The 13,060-nt window shown below is 43.0% G+C and overlaps 1 protein-coding gene across 1 annotated transcript; it reads right to left on the reverse strand.

Annotated features, from left to right (window-relative positions):
- Window positions 1–4,153: 4,153 nt before the first annotated feature.
- LOC121754889 (pleiotropic drug resistance protein 3-like) lies at window positions 4,154–12,692 on the reverse strand. Its single transcript, XM_042150180.1, has 24 exons — window positions 12,197–12,692; window positions 11,961–12,084; window positions 11,225–11,310; window positions 10,330–10,414; window positions 9,897–10,056; window positions 9,746–9,822; window positions 9,364–9,417; window positions 9,192–9,282; window positions 8,740–9,041; window positions 8,377–8,658; window positions 7,952–8,265; window positions 7,629–7,789; window positions 7,419–7,522; window positions 7,122–7,275; window positions 6,919–7,053; window positions 6,737–6,810; window positions 6,308–6,640; window positions 5,923–6,213; window positions 5,769–5,852; window positions 5,524–5,657; window positions 5,146–5,373; window positions 4,844–5,015; window positions 4,514–4,768; window positions 4,154–4,447 (listed from the first exon to the last, which is right to left on the reverse strand). Exons 1-24 carry the CDS (start codon window positions 12,562–12,564, stop codon window positions 4,181–4,183), a joined length of 4,335 nt encoding a protein of 1,444 aa, XP_042006114.1. The 5' UTR covers window positions 12,565–12,692; the 3' UTR covers window positions 4,154–4,180.
- Window positions 12,693–13,060: the final 368 nt, after the last annotated feature.

Raw genomic sequence — 13,060 nt, forward strand, 5'->3', positions numbered from 1 at the left:
GCACATTCTGGAAGTGCATGGAGCGGATGTGATCCTAGGGATGGACTGGCTCGAATCACTTGGCAAAATCTCGGCGGATTTTGTTGGGAAAACCCTGGAGTTCCGACGGGGAGAAGATGCGATCGTGTTGAAGGGGGATAGACCGGGACCGCAGCAGCTGTCCTTGAATTCATTGATGATGCTGGCAGCTCACTCTCCATCACACGAATTTTATGAGATTGTGCCCTTCGATTCCGAACCGGGGACATGCGAGTTGTTATCCGTCGAACCGTGTTTTCCACCTGATCTACCGCCACAGTTTAGAGCAGTATTGGAGGCTCATCAGCAGGTGTTCGCGTTGCCAGTAGGGATGCCCCCTAAGCGAGCTTTCGATCATAAAATCCATTTGCTCCCCAACACCAAACCAATTAACGTGCGACCATACCGTTACCCTTACTTTCAGAAGAACGAAATCGAGCGTCAGGTTCAGGAGATGTTAGAACAAGGGATAATACAGAAAAGCCAGAGCCCTTTCTCGTCTCCAGTATTGTTGATTCGGAAGAAGGATGGTTCTTTTAGGTTTTGCATAGATTATCGTGCCCTGAACTCGGCGACTATTCCGGACCACTTCCCGATCCCGACCGCGGATGAACTATTCGATGAGCTAGGTGCGGCCAAGTTCTTTACGAAGTTGGACTTACGTTCGGGATATCACCAAATTCGGATGAACGGCGAGGATATTTTTAAGACTGCATTCCGCACCCATGATGGGCATTTTGAATTCCTGGTCATGCCTTTCGGACTGACGAACGCGCCGTCCACGTTTCAGGCAGCCATGAACGGAATATTTCAGCCCTTACTCCGAAAATTCGTCATCGTGTTCTTCGACGATATTTTGATATACAGTCCGTCTCTAGAGGCCCATTGCGAACACTTGTCCGAGGTTCTATCCTTACTACAGTCCCATCAGTTCTTCGTAAAGTTGACGAAGTGCGTGTTCTGCAGCACTACTGTCGAGTACTTAGGCCATCTCATTACGGAGGGCCTCTTGAAGGCGGATCCGGCGAAATTGGAAGCTATGACCGCTTGGCCTACCCCGCGGTCGGTCAGGCAGTTACGTGGATTTTTGGGGTTGACCGGGTATTATCGCCGCTTCGTCGTGAACTACGCCATGATTGCAGCTCCCCTTACTGATCTTTTAAAAAAGGACGCCTTCGAGTGGGATGCCGGGGCAGCGGACGCCTTCGAAGCTCTCAAGTTAGCTATGACGTCGGCGCCGGTGTTGAGTCTGCCCGATTTCTCGAAGCCATTTTGTATTGAAACGGATGCCTCTGATGTCGGCATTGGGGCAGTGCTCATACAGGATGCTCATCCGATCGCCTTCTTCACCAGGAAATTGGGGCCCCGTCGACGAGCTGCTTCCACTTATCACAAGGAGTTATTTGCTATTGTGGAAGCCGTCCAAAAATGGCGCCAGTACTTGTTGGGGAGGGAGTTTGTAATTCGTTCCGATCAAAAGAGTTTAAAGGAACTGTTCCAACAAGTTGTTCACACGCCGGATCAGCAAATGTATGTCCGGAAGTTGATGGGGTACAAGTTTAAAATTGAGTACAAGAAGGGGATATCGAACAAGGCGGCTGACGCTCTGTCGCGTCGTGAGGATGGGGTCACACCACCGGGTGAACCGGAGGCTTCTTTAGATGAAGATGCTGTCGCGGGAGCGGCGCTGTTGACGGCTGTGGCCCATCCCCTACCGCGCTTGCTGGAGGTACTTCGCTCCGAGACAGCATCATTTCGCGATTTGGTGGAGCTGGCGGCGAAAATAAAAAAAGGCGAGGCCCCAGCGCACCTTTCATATACAGATGGTCTGATCTACTTTGGCCGCCGGGTCCTTGTCAGCCCGTCATCGGCCATGAAGAGGTTGCTGTTAAAGGAACACCATTGTACCCCACTCGCAGGCCACCCCGGTCATGAGCGTACGTTCCGTTTGTTAGCTGCGGGGTTCTACTGGCCCAAAATGCGGAAAGAAGTGCGGGATTTTGTAGACGCGTGTGTCGTCTGTCAATCTACGAAGTATTCAACCCAGAAACCGGCCGGCCTGCTACAACCGCTCCCGGTCCCGTCGCAGGTTTGGGACGATGTCTCCATGGACTTCATAACGGGTCTGCCGCAATCCCGGGGATATACGACCATTATGGTTGTGGTGGATAGGTTGTCCAAATATGCTCACTTTGCCGCTTTACCCACTCGGTTTGACGCCCTGCGCGTGGCGCATCTCTTCGTCAATACAGTGGTCCGTCATCACGGATTTCCAAGGACTTTAGTGTCGGATCGGGACCCGGTTTTCTTGAATTCCGTGTGGGAAGGAATCTTGCGACTTAGCGGCACGAAGTTGCACTTTTCGACGGCCTATCATCCGCAATCCGACGGCCAGACGGAGAGTCGGAATAAGGGACTAGAGCAGTACCTCCGCGCATTCACCGCGGATCGCCCCTCGACGTGGTCGAACTTCCTACCTTGGGCCGAATTGGCGCTGAATTGTTTTCATCATGAGGGTCTCGGGACGTCACCATTCCGTGCTCTGTATGGCCGAGAGCCGCCACCCTTGATTGCTGCTCCCCCGTCGGCCAAAACCCCTCCAAACGTGGCAGATTTGATTAAGGAACGGGGTGCGCTCTTGGTGGAGTTACGCCGGAACCTTCAGAGGGCACAACAACGGATGAGAGCGTCGGCTAATAAACATCGCCGCCACATTGAGTTCGAAGTGGGGGATTTCGTGTGGCTGAAACTGCAGCCGTATCGTCAGCACTCGGTGGCAAAATCGGTTTCGGCTAAGTTGGCGAAGAGATTTTATGGACCTTTTGAGATTCTGCAGAAGATAGGTCCGGTGGCGTACAAGCTGCGTCTTCCCGAGGGGAGTCGGGTGCATAATGTTTTCCATGTTAGCTTGTTGCGCGCTTTCGTGGCGGGGGATGAAGTGGTTCCTCTGCCCGACAAGTTCAGCGGGGTCAGACCCATTGCTCATCCGGTGGCCATTTTGGAGTCTCAGATTATGTGGCATGAGGGAAAGGCGGTCGAGCACGTGTTGGTGCGTTGGTCGGATGGAACGGACTCACCCTCGTGGGAGCCGCTGACGGAAGTCCGCAAGCGATTTCCAGATCTCCCCCTTGAGGACAAGGGTGCTGCTAAGGAGGGGGGAGTTGTTACGAATGCATCCACACCAACCCCATTGGACGTGAGTGTAGCAGGGGAAACGGCTGGCGAGCAGTTGACGGAAGCGCCAGCCGAGGACGAGGAGCGAGCACCATCCGAGAACGAGGAGAGAGCCGAGGACGAGGAGCGAGCACCAGCCGAGAACGAGGCCGAGAACGAGGAGAGAGCCGAGGACGAGGAGCGAGCACCAGCCGAGAACGAGGAGAGAGCAGAGAGAGACGCGGAGCCGAGCAGGAGCTTGAGGCCAAGGGATCGGTTGAAACCTCCCAACCGATTCCTTTGATTAGTTAGAGTCTTTTGGTCATTTAATTATTTTTGTTATTTAAATTAGTTAGTCATTATGTAATTAATGTTTTTATTATTTTCCGTCGGGTTTTCTTTGTTGGTTCTTTCCCGATGTAGTTAGGATAGGTCGAACCAACCCTAGGGTCCATAGATTATAAATAGGGCTCTTCATTGTTCCGAAAATCTTATGAATGAAGAATATTATTTTGCCCAAGAAATTGCGTAATACTTTGAACCTTTGTATTCTGCCGACGAAGAGTGAATCTTCGCGCCAGATTTTGTTTCAGCCGCCGATCTTCTTGTTGAAGACGCCGGAACGAGTGTTACTTGGTGGAATTGGTCAGGATATTCACGTTAAGAGCAGGAGCATCTTAACATCATGCGAACAAGAACTTAAAAGGAGAAGTCAAGCAGATCAGAAGGCAAGTCGACGTTTTCAGTGTTTCCAAATGTATTAAGAATGTCACTATGAGAGAATCACATTTTTCCATTTTAATATTGTGAGAAAATCCGAAATCAAAACAAAGTTCGTGATATTAGCAACCAATTACCTTCTGTATATAGATATAAGAGATACTCCTATGAATTGTGCGCGTAGCACAGTTGATAACGGAGGGGCAGATCTTGCTATAAAGAGATACTATGAATTTGTTACAATAACTTATGACACAGATCAGACGGCATGCCGTGTGATTATATTACATTACCTCCTTTGAAAGTTCAACTTGGAAATACAAATTCCAAAAAGAGAAGCAAAAAGAATAGGGTAGAACAACAACATGACAGCAACAAGAGGTAGAAGACGGTGTTGATATCCAAAATAATCCCTCAAAAAGGCTTCTACCGTTTTGGTCTCTCCAAACACCAAGATCTTCTCTTCTATATCACCAAATTGTGAATTAAGCATGCCGTTCAACGACCATGAAGTCGGAACCATGTAATAAAACCATATCCACCACCTCGGAATTTGCTGCCACAAAAACAGATAGTATTACAAAATCAAGCTTGCTTGTGGAGAGACAAGTGAGTAACTAACCGGGTGAGGGACCAAGAATCCGGCAAACAGATTGAACATGGTGTAAAAGGCCGACTGCGAAATGGCAGCCACTGGAAAGCTTGGTGTTATGGCAATCAGCAGCATTCCGAGGTAAGTGAAGTATAGCAGCGTGCAGAACATGGTGTAAATGTAGAAAAACACCTTGTATGCAGTCCAGTAGTATCCGATCATCGGATATGTGATGACCGTGAATACAACTGATTGTGCAAAGAGATACGGAATCTCGACAATGACCTGGAAATATCAACACTCATCAGACATTTTGGTGACAAGTGATTTTGGTAGCATTTGACATGGCGAGCAGCATACCTGCGCGGCTGAGTAAGCCCACGAAGCATACATTCCAGCGAACTTTTCTCTGTAGAGAACAGTTCGCTCGGTGCTAACATATGGCAGGACTGAAGAGGAGTTGTTTATACCACAGAATAGCGTGGAGGCGTACATTGAGCCCAGCAGAGTGAATAGACTCTGCTGATTATGTCTGTTCACACACAAGGCAAAAGATGTTAAATAAACTTTTTATGCAAAGGGATAGAAACAAACAGACAGCAAACTCTGAAGGTTGCAGAAATGCATCAAGTTTTGTCCAGTATAGTATTGCAGGAAATTACACTTTTTTGCCTTGATTCCAGAACACCAAGCCGAAAAGAAAAGCTGCAAAAATCATATGAAGCGAGCGCATCACGTTGTACTTAGGACTCCTCCAGTAAGACCAGTGCTGCTTCCAGAGGCAAGCTTTGAATTGCTCCCAACCATTTTGCGGGTATCGGGTTGAGAAATGCAAATCTTTTGATCCAGCAGGTGGTATGCTGAGCTTATTTGCAAGCTCTTTGTTACTCCTTCAGCCAAAAAAATAGAGAGAAAAGAGCATGCCTGATGAGTTGAAGTGATAATTGAATAAAAGAGGAAAGGTATCACAATATAGGATAAAAATTTCCATGACTAGATTACTGAAGCTACACTAAAGATGTTATTCATGATGGTCTTACTCATGCAAACTGGATTTCTTGTAAATCTCAGCAAAGTCTAAGCCAAGTTCAGCTTCTGAGGAAGTGGAAGTGACTTCCAACATCCATGCAGCTGGATTGTAGTTATCTCTGATTTTTTCCACACCAGGGATTGCCTTTTACGAAAATTGAAACCAGAAAGTTAATATAGAATTTTCTGCTAAGAAAGACACATCCATTAAGTTCAAATAACAAGAAACATATAGAAATCTCAAGGGAAGACACACCTCAAAATATTCAATCACTTCAGAAGAATGATGACCTAATGGCCCACAATAGATCATGCGACCTCCAGCTTTCAATAGTACTAACTAGAATTGAAAATGACATATTAGCAAGTAAACAAGATTATCAAACAAACTAGAGTACATAGCTGTTTACCTCATCAAATGCTTCAAAAATGTCAATACTCGGCTGGTGAATGGTGCACACAATGGTTCTTCCCGTATTTGCCACGTTCCTCACTGCCCGCATAACAATTGCTGCTGCTCTGGCATCCAGTCCAGTGGTAGGTTCATCCATAAAGATAATGGAGGGATTAGCAACTAGTTCCACAGCTATTGTTAGCCGCTTCCTTTGCTCAGTTGACAGACCATCAACACTCGGTAAGCCCACTAATGAATCTTTGATGCTGTCAAGCTCAATGGTTTCAAGGACTTCTTTGACAAAATCCTATTAGATTTCATAACAAAATTATGGTATTATACTGATGGGGAAATTGCTACTAAAACGCGAAAGTTTGAAGCTTCAGGACATGTTACCGTACATATTTTGTTTTTTCGTCAACTTGTGGATCAAGACGAAGCCATGCAGAAAAAATAACTGATTCTTGCACAGTAATTTGCGGGGAATGTATATCAGTTTGTTCACAGTAACCAGAAATCCGAGAAAATGTACTCTGGACTTTAGGATACCCTCCAATTTTTATTTCTCCTTCGATGGTGCCACTAGTTTTCCTTCCAGAAAGTACGTCTAGAAGCGTCGTTTTCCCGGCCCCACTGACACCCATGAGTGCTGTGAGAACACTAGGCTTGAATGCACCAGTGATATCACAAAGGATCTGAAGCCTTTTTTGAGTGTAACCATGTTCCTTCATGGCCTAAAAGAAAGCAGAGAGCAAAACAAGCAGTTGGATTAGTATGTCTTTATATCTGATGATAAGGAAATTTCCTAGTAAATCAGTTTCCAGATTTACCGCTGGGGTGTCCACATAGTACTGCACGTCTTGGAATACCATACTTAGGGGTTGAAAGGGTAACACCATTCTATCTGCATAAATAGATCATCAACCAATGAAAGAACACAAACCATTTCTAGTCTTTACAATTCTGATAACTGTACTTTTATAGGATATAGATAGATGTGAAAATGCCTAACCTCCTTGATATTTTACACTGGCTCTAGAAGAAACTTTGGAATGCTCTTCAATATTAGCTTTTTTATCCAGTTCTTTACTACTACCCTTTAGCTTTGAAAGTTGGTCGCTTGAAATAATAGCACGAGAACCAGCAGCTGGTGCATTTGGAATTCATTAGTACAAGATCGTGCATGCATTTGTAATGTTTAAGTAATGTTCGTACGTTTTAAGTAACTCAATGCCAATGCAAAACCAATGTTCAAGAGCAGTGTTAGCCCGATAAGGGCACCCACGGATACCCAAAAGAGATCTTTACTGAAGTCTAATCCACGGTTTGCAAGTGTTTGGTGTCCTATGGTTGTATTTCCAGTCAGATCCTACCAAAACATAACAAATATGAAACACCGAACGCCATTATGGTAGTCAGAATTTGATTAATTATCAAGTTGAGAGTTTTAGATCATAATAATATACTATTGCTTAGAGAGAACTTTGAAGTTCACGCGCACAAAGCACCCACCTTTTGCCATCTCGGAGCAAGAAACTCATTGGATGAAAGGCCTATCTCACCATATGAAAGAGGAGAAACCCAAAATGCCCACTTCAACCAAACTGGCATAGATGCTGCAAAAGCCATTTCTTCAGAACATTGTGTTTTGAGGTAATATTACACGAGTAATAAATGCATGGAGGATACTAAATTACTACTAACACTTAAGAAATTACTCACGCCGTGGGATTATAAAGCCACTGAATAACATCACAAACAGTATGGCCAAACTTCCAGCTGTTGTAGATGCAACTACAGTCCGAAAGAGAGCTGCTAGGAATCGGAACATAGATGATGAGGTCAAGTGCACAGAAAAAACTAAAATCATCTGGCGAAAGAACCTGTAAAACGGTGAGGGTCAGTATTGCTAGCTTAATATTAAGCAATAATCTTGACAAGCTGTTTACTGATGCAAGCTGGTCATGTTATGAATCAAAGACAACCATACTCCAAGAAAATATAAGCAGCGCATAAGAATTTTAAGCGTTTCATCCACTACTAACCTCCCAGCCTCAGGGCTAAAACCAATAACGTAATAAGTAAGACATGTCCAGATTAGAGCTTCCAGCAATGACATAGGAATTTTCAGGATGGTTGCTGGAATCGCGTATGCCCATGCAGGGTAAAAGTTCAAGTCCCTTTGTTTGTAGAAAACTGGAAGCCTTGCTATAGTCATGGAGAGCTCTGGCATTCCATCTATAAGAAGAATAATGAGAGTGTAAAATAGAGCTCCCAAGTAATCATTTGCATGGACAAGATCAACGTGCATTTGCGTCCTCAGGAATACAGTCATTGTTACAGAAGCAATGAAGACAAGCTGCAAATCAGTGATACTTCACAAAGTTAACAACCGTTAAGACAGAAAGTGCAAATTGATATTGTCAGTGCACTTCAAGAGAGGAAGAATCAGAAAATAAGTTTGGCTAACCTGAGCTGATTTGAAAACATACATAAAAACATTTCGTTTCATCAGAAGAAACTCTCTCGACATACAAGCTCTGAAAAGAGTCCATCTGGACAGAGAATACACACTAAAACTAATAGCACTCTTGTGGCTATTCGACTTATCAAATGGTACAGAAAGTTCCCTTGTAAGATTCTTTCCATGCGCAGATTCCTTAAATTTCATCGCGAACATATCAACTGACACATAAGTGTAAGGTTGTCGTGTCTCCAGCCAGTAATGTTCTTGATCTTTCTTAGAAATAACCTGGGAAGACGAGTCAATAGTTCAATGTTGTATCTTATCAGGCAAAAGACAAACTTTTGTTGCACTTTCTGATGCACTTACCTCCTGGAGAAAATCAGCCACTCCTTTCCTCTCAGGGCACCCAAATCCGCAATTTCTAAAGAACTCTAAGACATCACTTCGAGGTCCATGATAAACAGTTTTTCCCTCACCCATCAAAATTACGTCATCAAAGAGATCAAATGTTTCTGGTGCAGGCTGGAGAAGAGAAACAACTATTGTAGCATCTGAGATGTGTGCGAGTTGTTGAAGACAACAAACTATCTGATATGTGGTTGAGCTGTCTAGACCATTCGAGATTTCATCCATAAATAAGGCTTTTGTTGGTCCAACTATCATCTCACCTGCATGGTACTGTTCATCTTAACTACTGAAATATGTACACACAGCAATAACTAATTTTTAGGTTACAATAAATGTTTTCAATTTTGCGATAATCCTTAAACATCATTCCTTATCATATAAGCTATAAAAGGTATTGGCATCAAATTTACCTGTAGTAAGTCTCTTTTTCTGGCCACCAGATATTCCTCTTCTCATGGCATCTCCAAAAAGTGTATCAGCACATATATCAAGACCAAGAATCTAAGAATACGAAAATTGTCAAAGACAATTGCACCAATAAAGATATCAAAAAAGATAAATTACTAAAGCTAGATCAAATACTTTCAAAATGTAGTTTGTCTGAAGAGAAGTCCTTTGTCCTTCCACAGAAATTGCCTGCACAATGATGCCGATATCAGGACATAGCAACATGAAACCTAAAAACTCAAAAGATAGATTAAAAGACTTTATATTCAAATGTTGTAAACTGGAACGTAATCCAGTATTGGTGTTTGGGATCAATGATCTTGGGTAGATTTTGAGCTCACATTCTTAATTTTTCTCTACTTGAATTTTAAATATTTATTTCCGGGTCTTAGAATTTAATTAAGGTGGTATAGTGGTCCTATAGAAAGAAGGTAGCCTAAACAATTCGCTTTGAAGATTGATATCAAGGTCCAGTTACAAATCAAGGAAAGTTGCAATATGAGCTCTTATTATGTACCTTCATGTAAGTATCCACTTCTGGATCAGGAACAATTTTGGCTTCTTTCTCCTTTCTGCTAACCTCAGCCATAATTTCTTTAGAAGAAAACGGCATATCAGAACAACTAATTATAAAATGAAATCTGAGTTTCCTCATTTAAATAGTATACCTGCTCTGCTACCAATACCCTGACAGCGAGCTGAAAAATCAAGTGTTTCCCGTACAGTCATTTCTGGGATATGCAAATCATCTTGGCTTATATAAGCTGAGGTCTTCTGAGGTACAAACTCATCAAGTTTATATCCATTGTACGAGATATCTCCTGAAACCTGATGACATTCTTACATGTTATCTAACATACCAGACGATATTGACATCAGTTATGATTCTCCTTCAGAACATTGCCATAGTAGATTAGAAATTACACAAACAAAGAGTGAAGTTCTTCCTGAACTTCTTTGAGATTTCACATTTAAAAAGGAGAAGTTCAGAACATTTATTTCTAACGACAACAAGAAGCTACATATTCTCTTTCATGTTGGACCTTATCTTCAAACATCTCTTGTTCATTAAAGTTTGGAGGAAAAAGTTAGTAAGATTACCTTAAGCGATTTGTCTAAATTTCCTGTTAAGGCTTTCAAAAGGGTAGTCTTTCCACATCCTGGAGGACCAAGCAATAGAGTCATTCTGTATTTAAAGGAGTCCAACATTAGATATGGAAGACCATAACTAGACTAAGCAAGACTACCTTAACCAACAACTGTAATGAATAAATATGAATGTTTGCCTCTGTCACTGAGATGATATTTGGAAAATTTTAGCAGATAGGCTATAAAATACATTCTAAATATAGTGAACTGATGACAGCATTCTCAGCACCACATAAGTCCTGACAATAATGAATGAGATTCTCTTTGTCTATCAGAGATTTATCAAGAATATAATTCTGTTATTATATCTATTGCTGTAAAGAGTCTGTTATCAGCATATGGTCTCTAAATCATGCAATCTCAAAATGAATGGACACTCCTTTTTGAGTTTGAGAGGAGTTAACATAAAGGCTGTATTGACAATCTTGAAGTTGCAAATAAGAGGTAGGGATAGTTTTGCAATAGTAAGATGAAACGTGTAAGATTCCAAACGCACGAGTATATCACACAATAACATAATGGCAAAGAATAATTGAACTATTTATGACTGTTTACAGATTTTTGATGATTTGAAAAGAAAATGGAATATCAGGCGGAGTATCTGCACAATCTGCATAGCGTTATCCAATCTATAAACCGACACATTCAATATTTTAGTTGGGTACATTGAAGGACCCTGTAAATAATACTATTCAAACTGAAATGCATAGGGTAAGAAACAAAGGACTGATAAACCACTGAGGAAATATATTAAGTAGAGCACGAAAGAAGCATCGGTAGAAAAAAGCAAGTAAGAATCCTCAAAATCTTAGTAACAATGAAGGCATGAAAAGCCTTCTCACTTCACCTTCCAGGCTTGATAATGCCGCTGACATCCTTTATGATTTCCACACGGGCCTCTTGTGTTGGCATACAGGGGAGCCTGGTGACATCCTACAAAAGAAGAGTGGATATTTTTAATTACAGTTCATATGAGTAGAAAAGCTGAAGGTATTCTGATTTTGATGCAGAAGATATGAAACATCCAAAGCACATAAACCGCCTAAAATCGACTTTACGTGCTCCAGCAAACATGGTAATAACTTTAGCATGTTCTCGGAGGAATATGAACGTTCAGATGCAGTATTGCTGAATATCCCAAGTGGAAGCCCAATACAACATGAAGACTTAGCAGTAGGCCTAATATTCATGTGGTTCACTGTTCATCATAGCTAGGCATAACGGTCAAATACTATCTCAAAAAAACATCAATTTTCAGCTCTGTCATGAATTATCGACTTTTGACTCGTTAATACGCAAACTGCATGGAACTACACAGTTCTATCCTCAGATAATTTTGCAGTACCTAAAAGCTGATAAGAATGGTTCGGAATATCCCCGAGACTTTTTGTTATAGTCTGCGTGAAGTTCACGACGATCTTACTCAAATTTCATGCACCCTAGAAAAACTTTTCCAGGGATAGATTTGCATAGCTTGAGTATTAGTTAGTCTAAGTCGATAGTATATGAGTACTACATGATGGAAAAAACGGTGATACAAACTGTTCAATTTTTTCGTTTAAAGAAAATTGAAGCCTACTTACGAAAACCAAACTTTTGAAGGAGTTCCAAAGTGTAGGCAGGGGCTTCCCATCAACAACCTCACACTCAGCAGCTATGCACAAGTTAGTGTACCTAACCTCAATAGTAGGCTGTTTCACCCTAACTCTGCACCAAAAATTTCAAAATCTTAAGACTATTAGTTGACCGATCAACTAATCAGCCTTCAGCAATAGACACGATCCAAATCAGAGCATAATTTGACAAACACAAATGTTACCTATCCATTCTCTTCCTGATTTTCTGCAGAAGACGAAGGTTATCGTGCTCAATGTGCTTGAGAAGCTTTTCGATGAACATGTGCCGCTCCGGAGCGCCAAGCTTCGTGACATCAACCACCTTTCTACCTCCGGCTTCATCTCCGGCGCTGGTTTCGTTGAAGAGCGAAGATCTCAACCGATCATACGTCGGCAGCCTTTCAATCTCCGCCCACTGAGAGACTACTTCATCGGCGATTACAGAGCTCAGGGCGGAATCGTTGCGAAAGCTCGATGAGTGACGGCGGATTGACGATCTGAAGCTTCTGCCTATCTCGGATAGGTCGTTCCTGAACGACTCAATCTCGTCCCTGCCAATGAAGTTATCCATGTTCTCTCTCTAAGCTTGCATTTCTTGCGGCACAGGAAACGTGGGAGAATCCGTTAATATACACCTTTTCCGTTGTGTTACATCCCAGGGGGGGTGTGTGGTAGGGGTAGGCATGATGGGAACCCGAGACTATCGTGAGGTAAGGCAATGCATCATGCTCGCCGCCATTGTCAACGAACTGGGAATTACTCAACTTAGAGCATGCGCAGCGGTGGCGTCCGTCGCCACCGCCGTCCGCGCCGCTGGCACGGACGCCATCCGCTGCCGCTGCGCTCGCGCCGCTGGCACGGCGCTGCTCGATGTATCGAGCACGTCCGTGCCAGCGGACGCACACGTGGCGGCACGGGATTGGGCAACGGCGTAGCCGTTGCATTCAAACTTTTTTTTAAATCGGTATTTAATTATAAATAATGCTAAAAAATAAAAAAAAAATATTTTCCAAATCCCAAAAATATGGCCGTTTTTTTCCCGTTTTTCCTGAATTTTTTTGTTTTTT

Source organism: Salvia splendens, chromosome 11 (assembly GCF_004379255.2).
Source record: "Salvia splendens isolate huo1 chromosome 11, SspV2, whole genome shotgun sequence".
NCBI classification, from domain to species: Eukaryota; Viridiplantae; Streptophyta; class Magnoliopsida; order Lamiales; family Lamiaceae; genus Salvia; species Salvia splendens.

Excerpts from the sequence above, each read along its gene's own strand:
- LOC121754889 (XM_042150180.1), bottom strand. The coding sequence starts at position 12,564 with ATGGATAACTTCATTGGCAGGGACGAGATTGAGTCGTTCAGGAACGAC. Across the intron at positions 9,418-9,745 it reads AAGTGGATACTTACATGAAG|GCAATTTCTGTGGAAGGACA; the intron begins GTACATAATAAG and ends ATCATTGTGCAG. Across the intron at positions 7,054-7,121 it reads GGCATTGAGTTACTTAAAAC|CTGCTGGTTCTCGTGCTATT; the intron begins GTACGAACATTA and ends CAAATGCACCAG.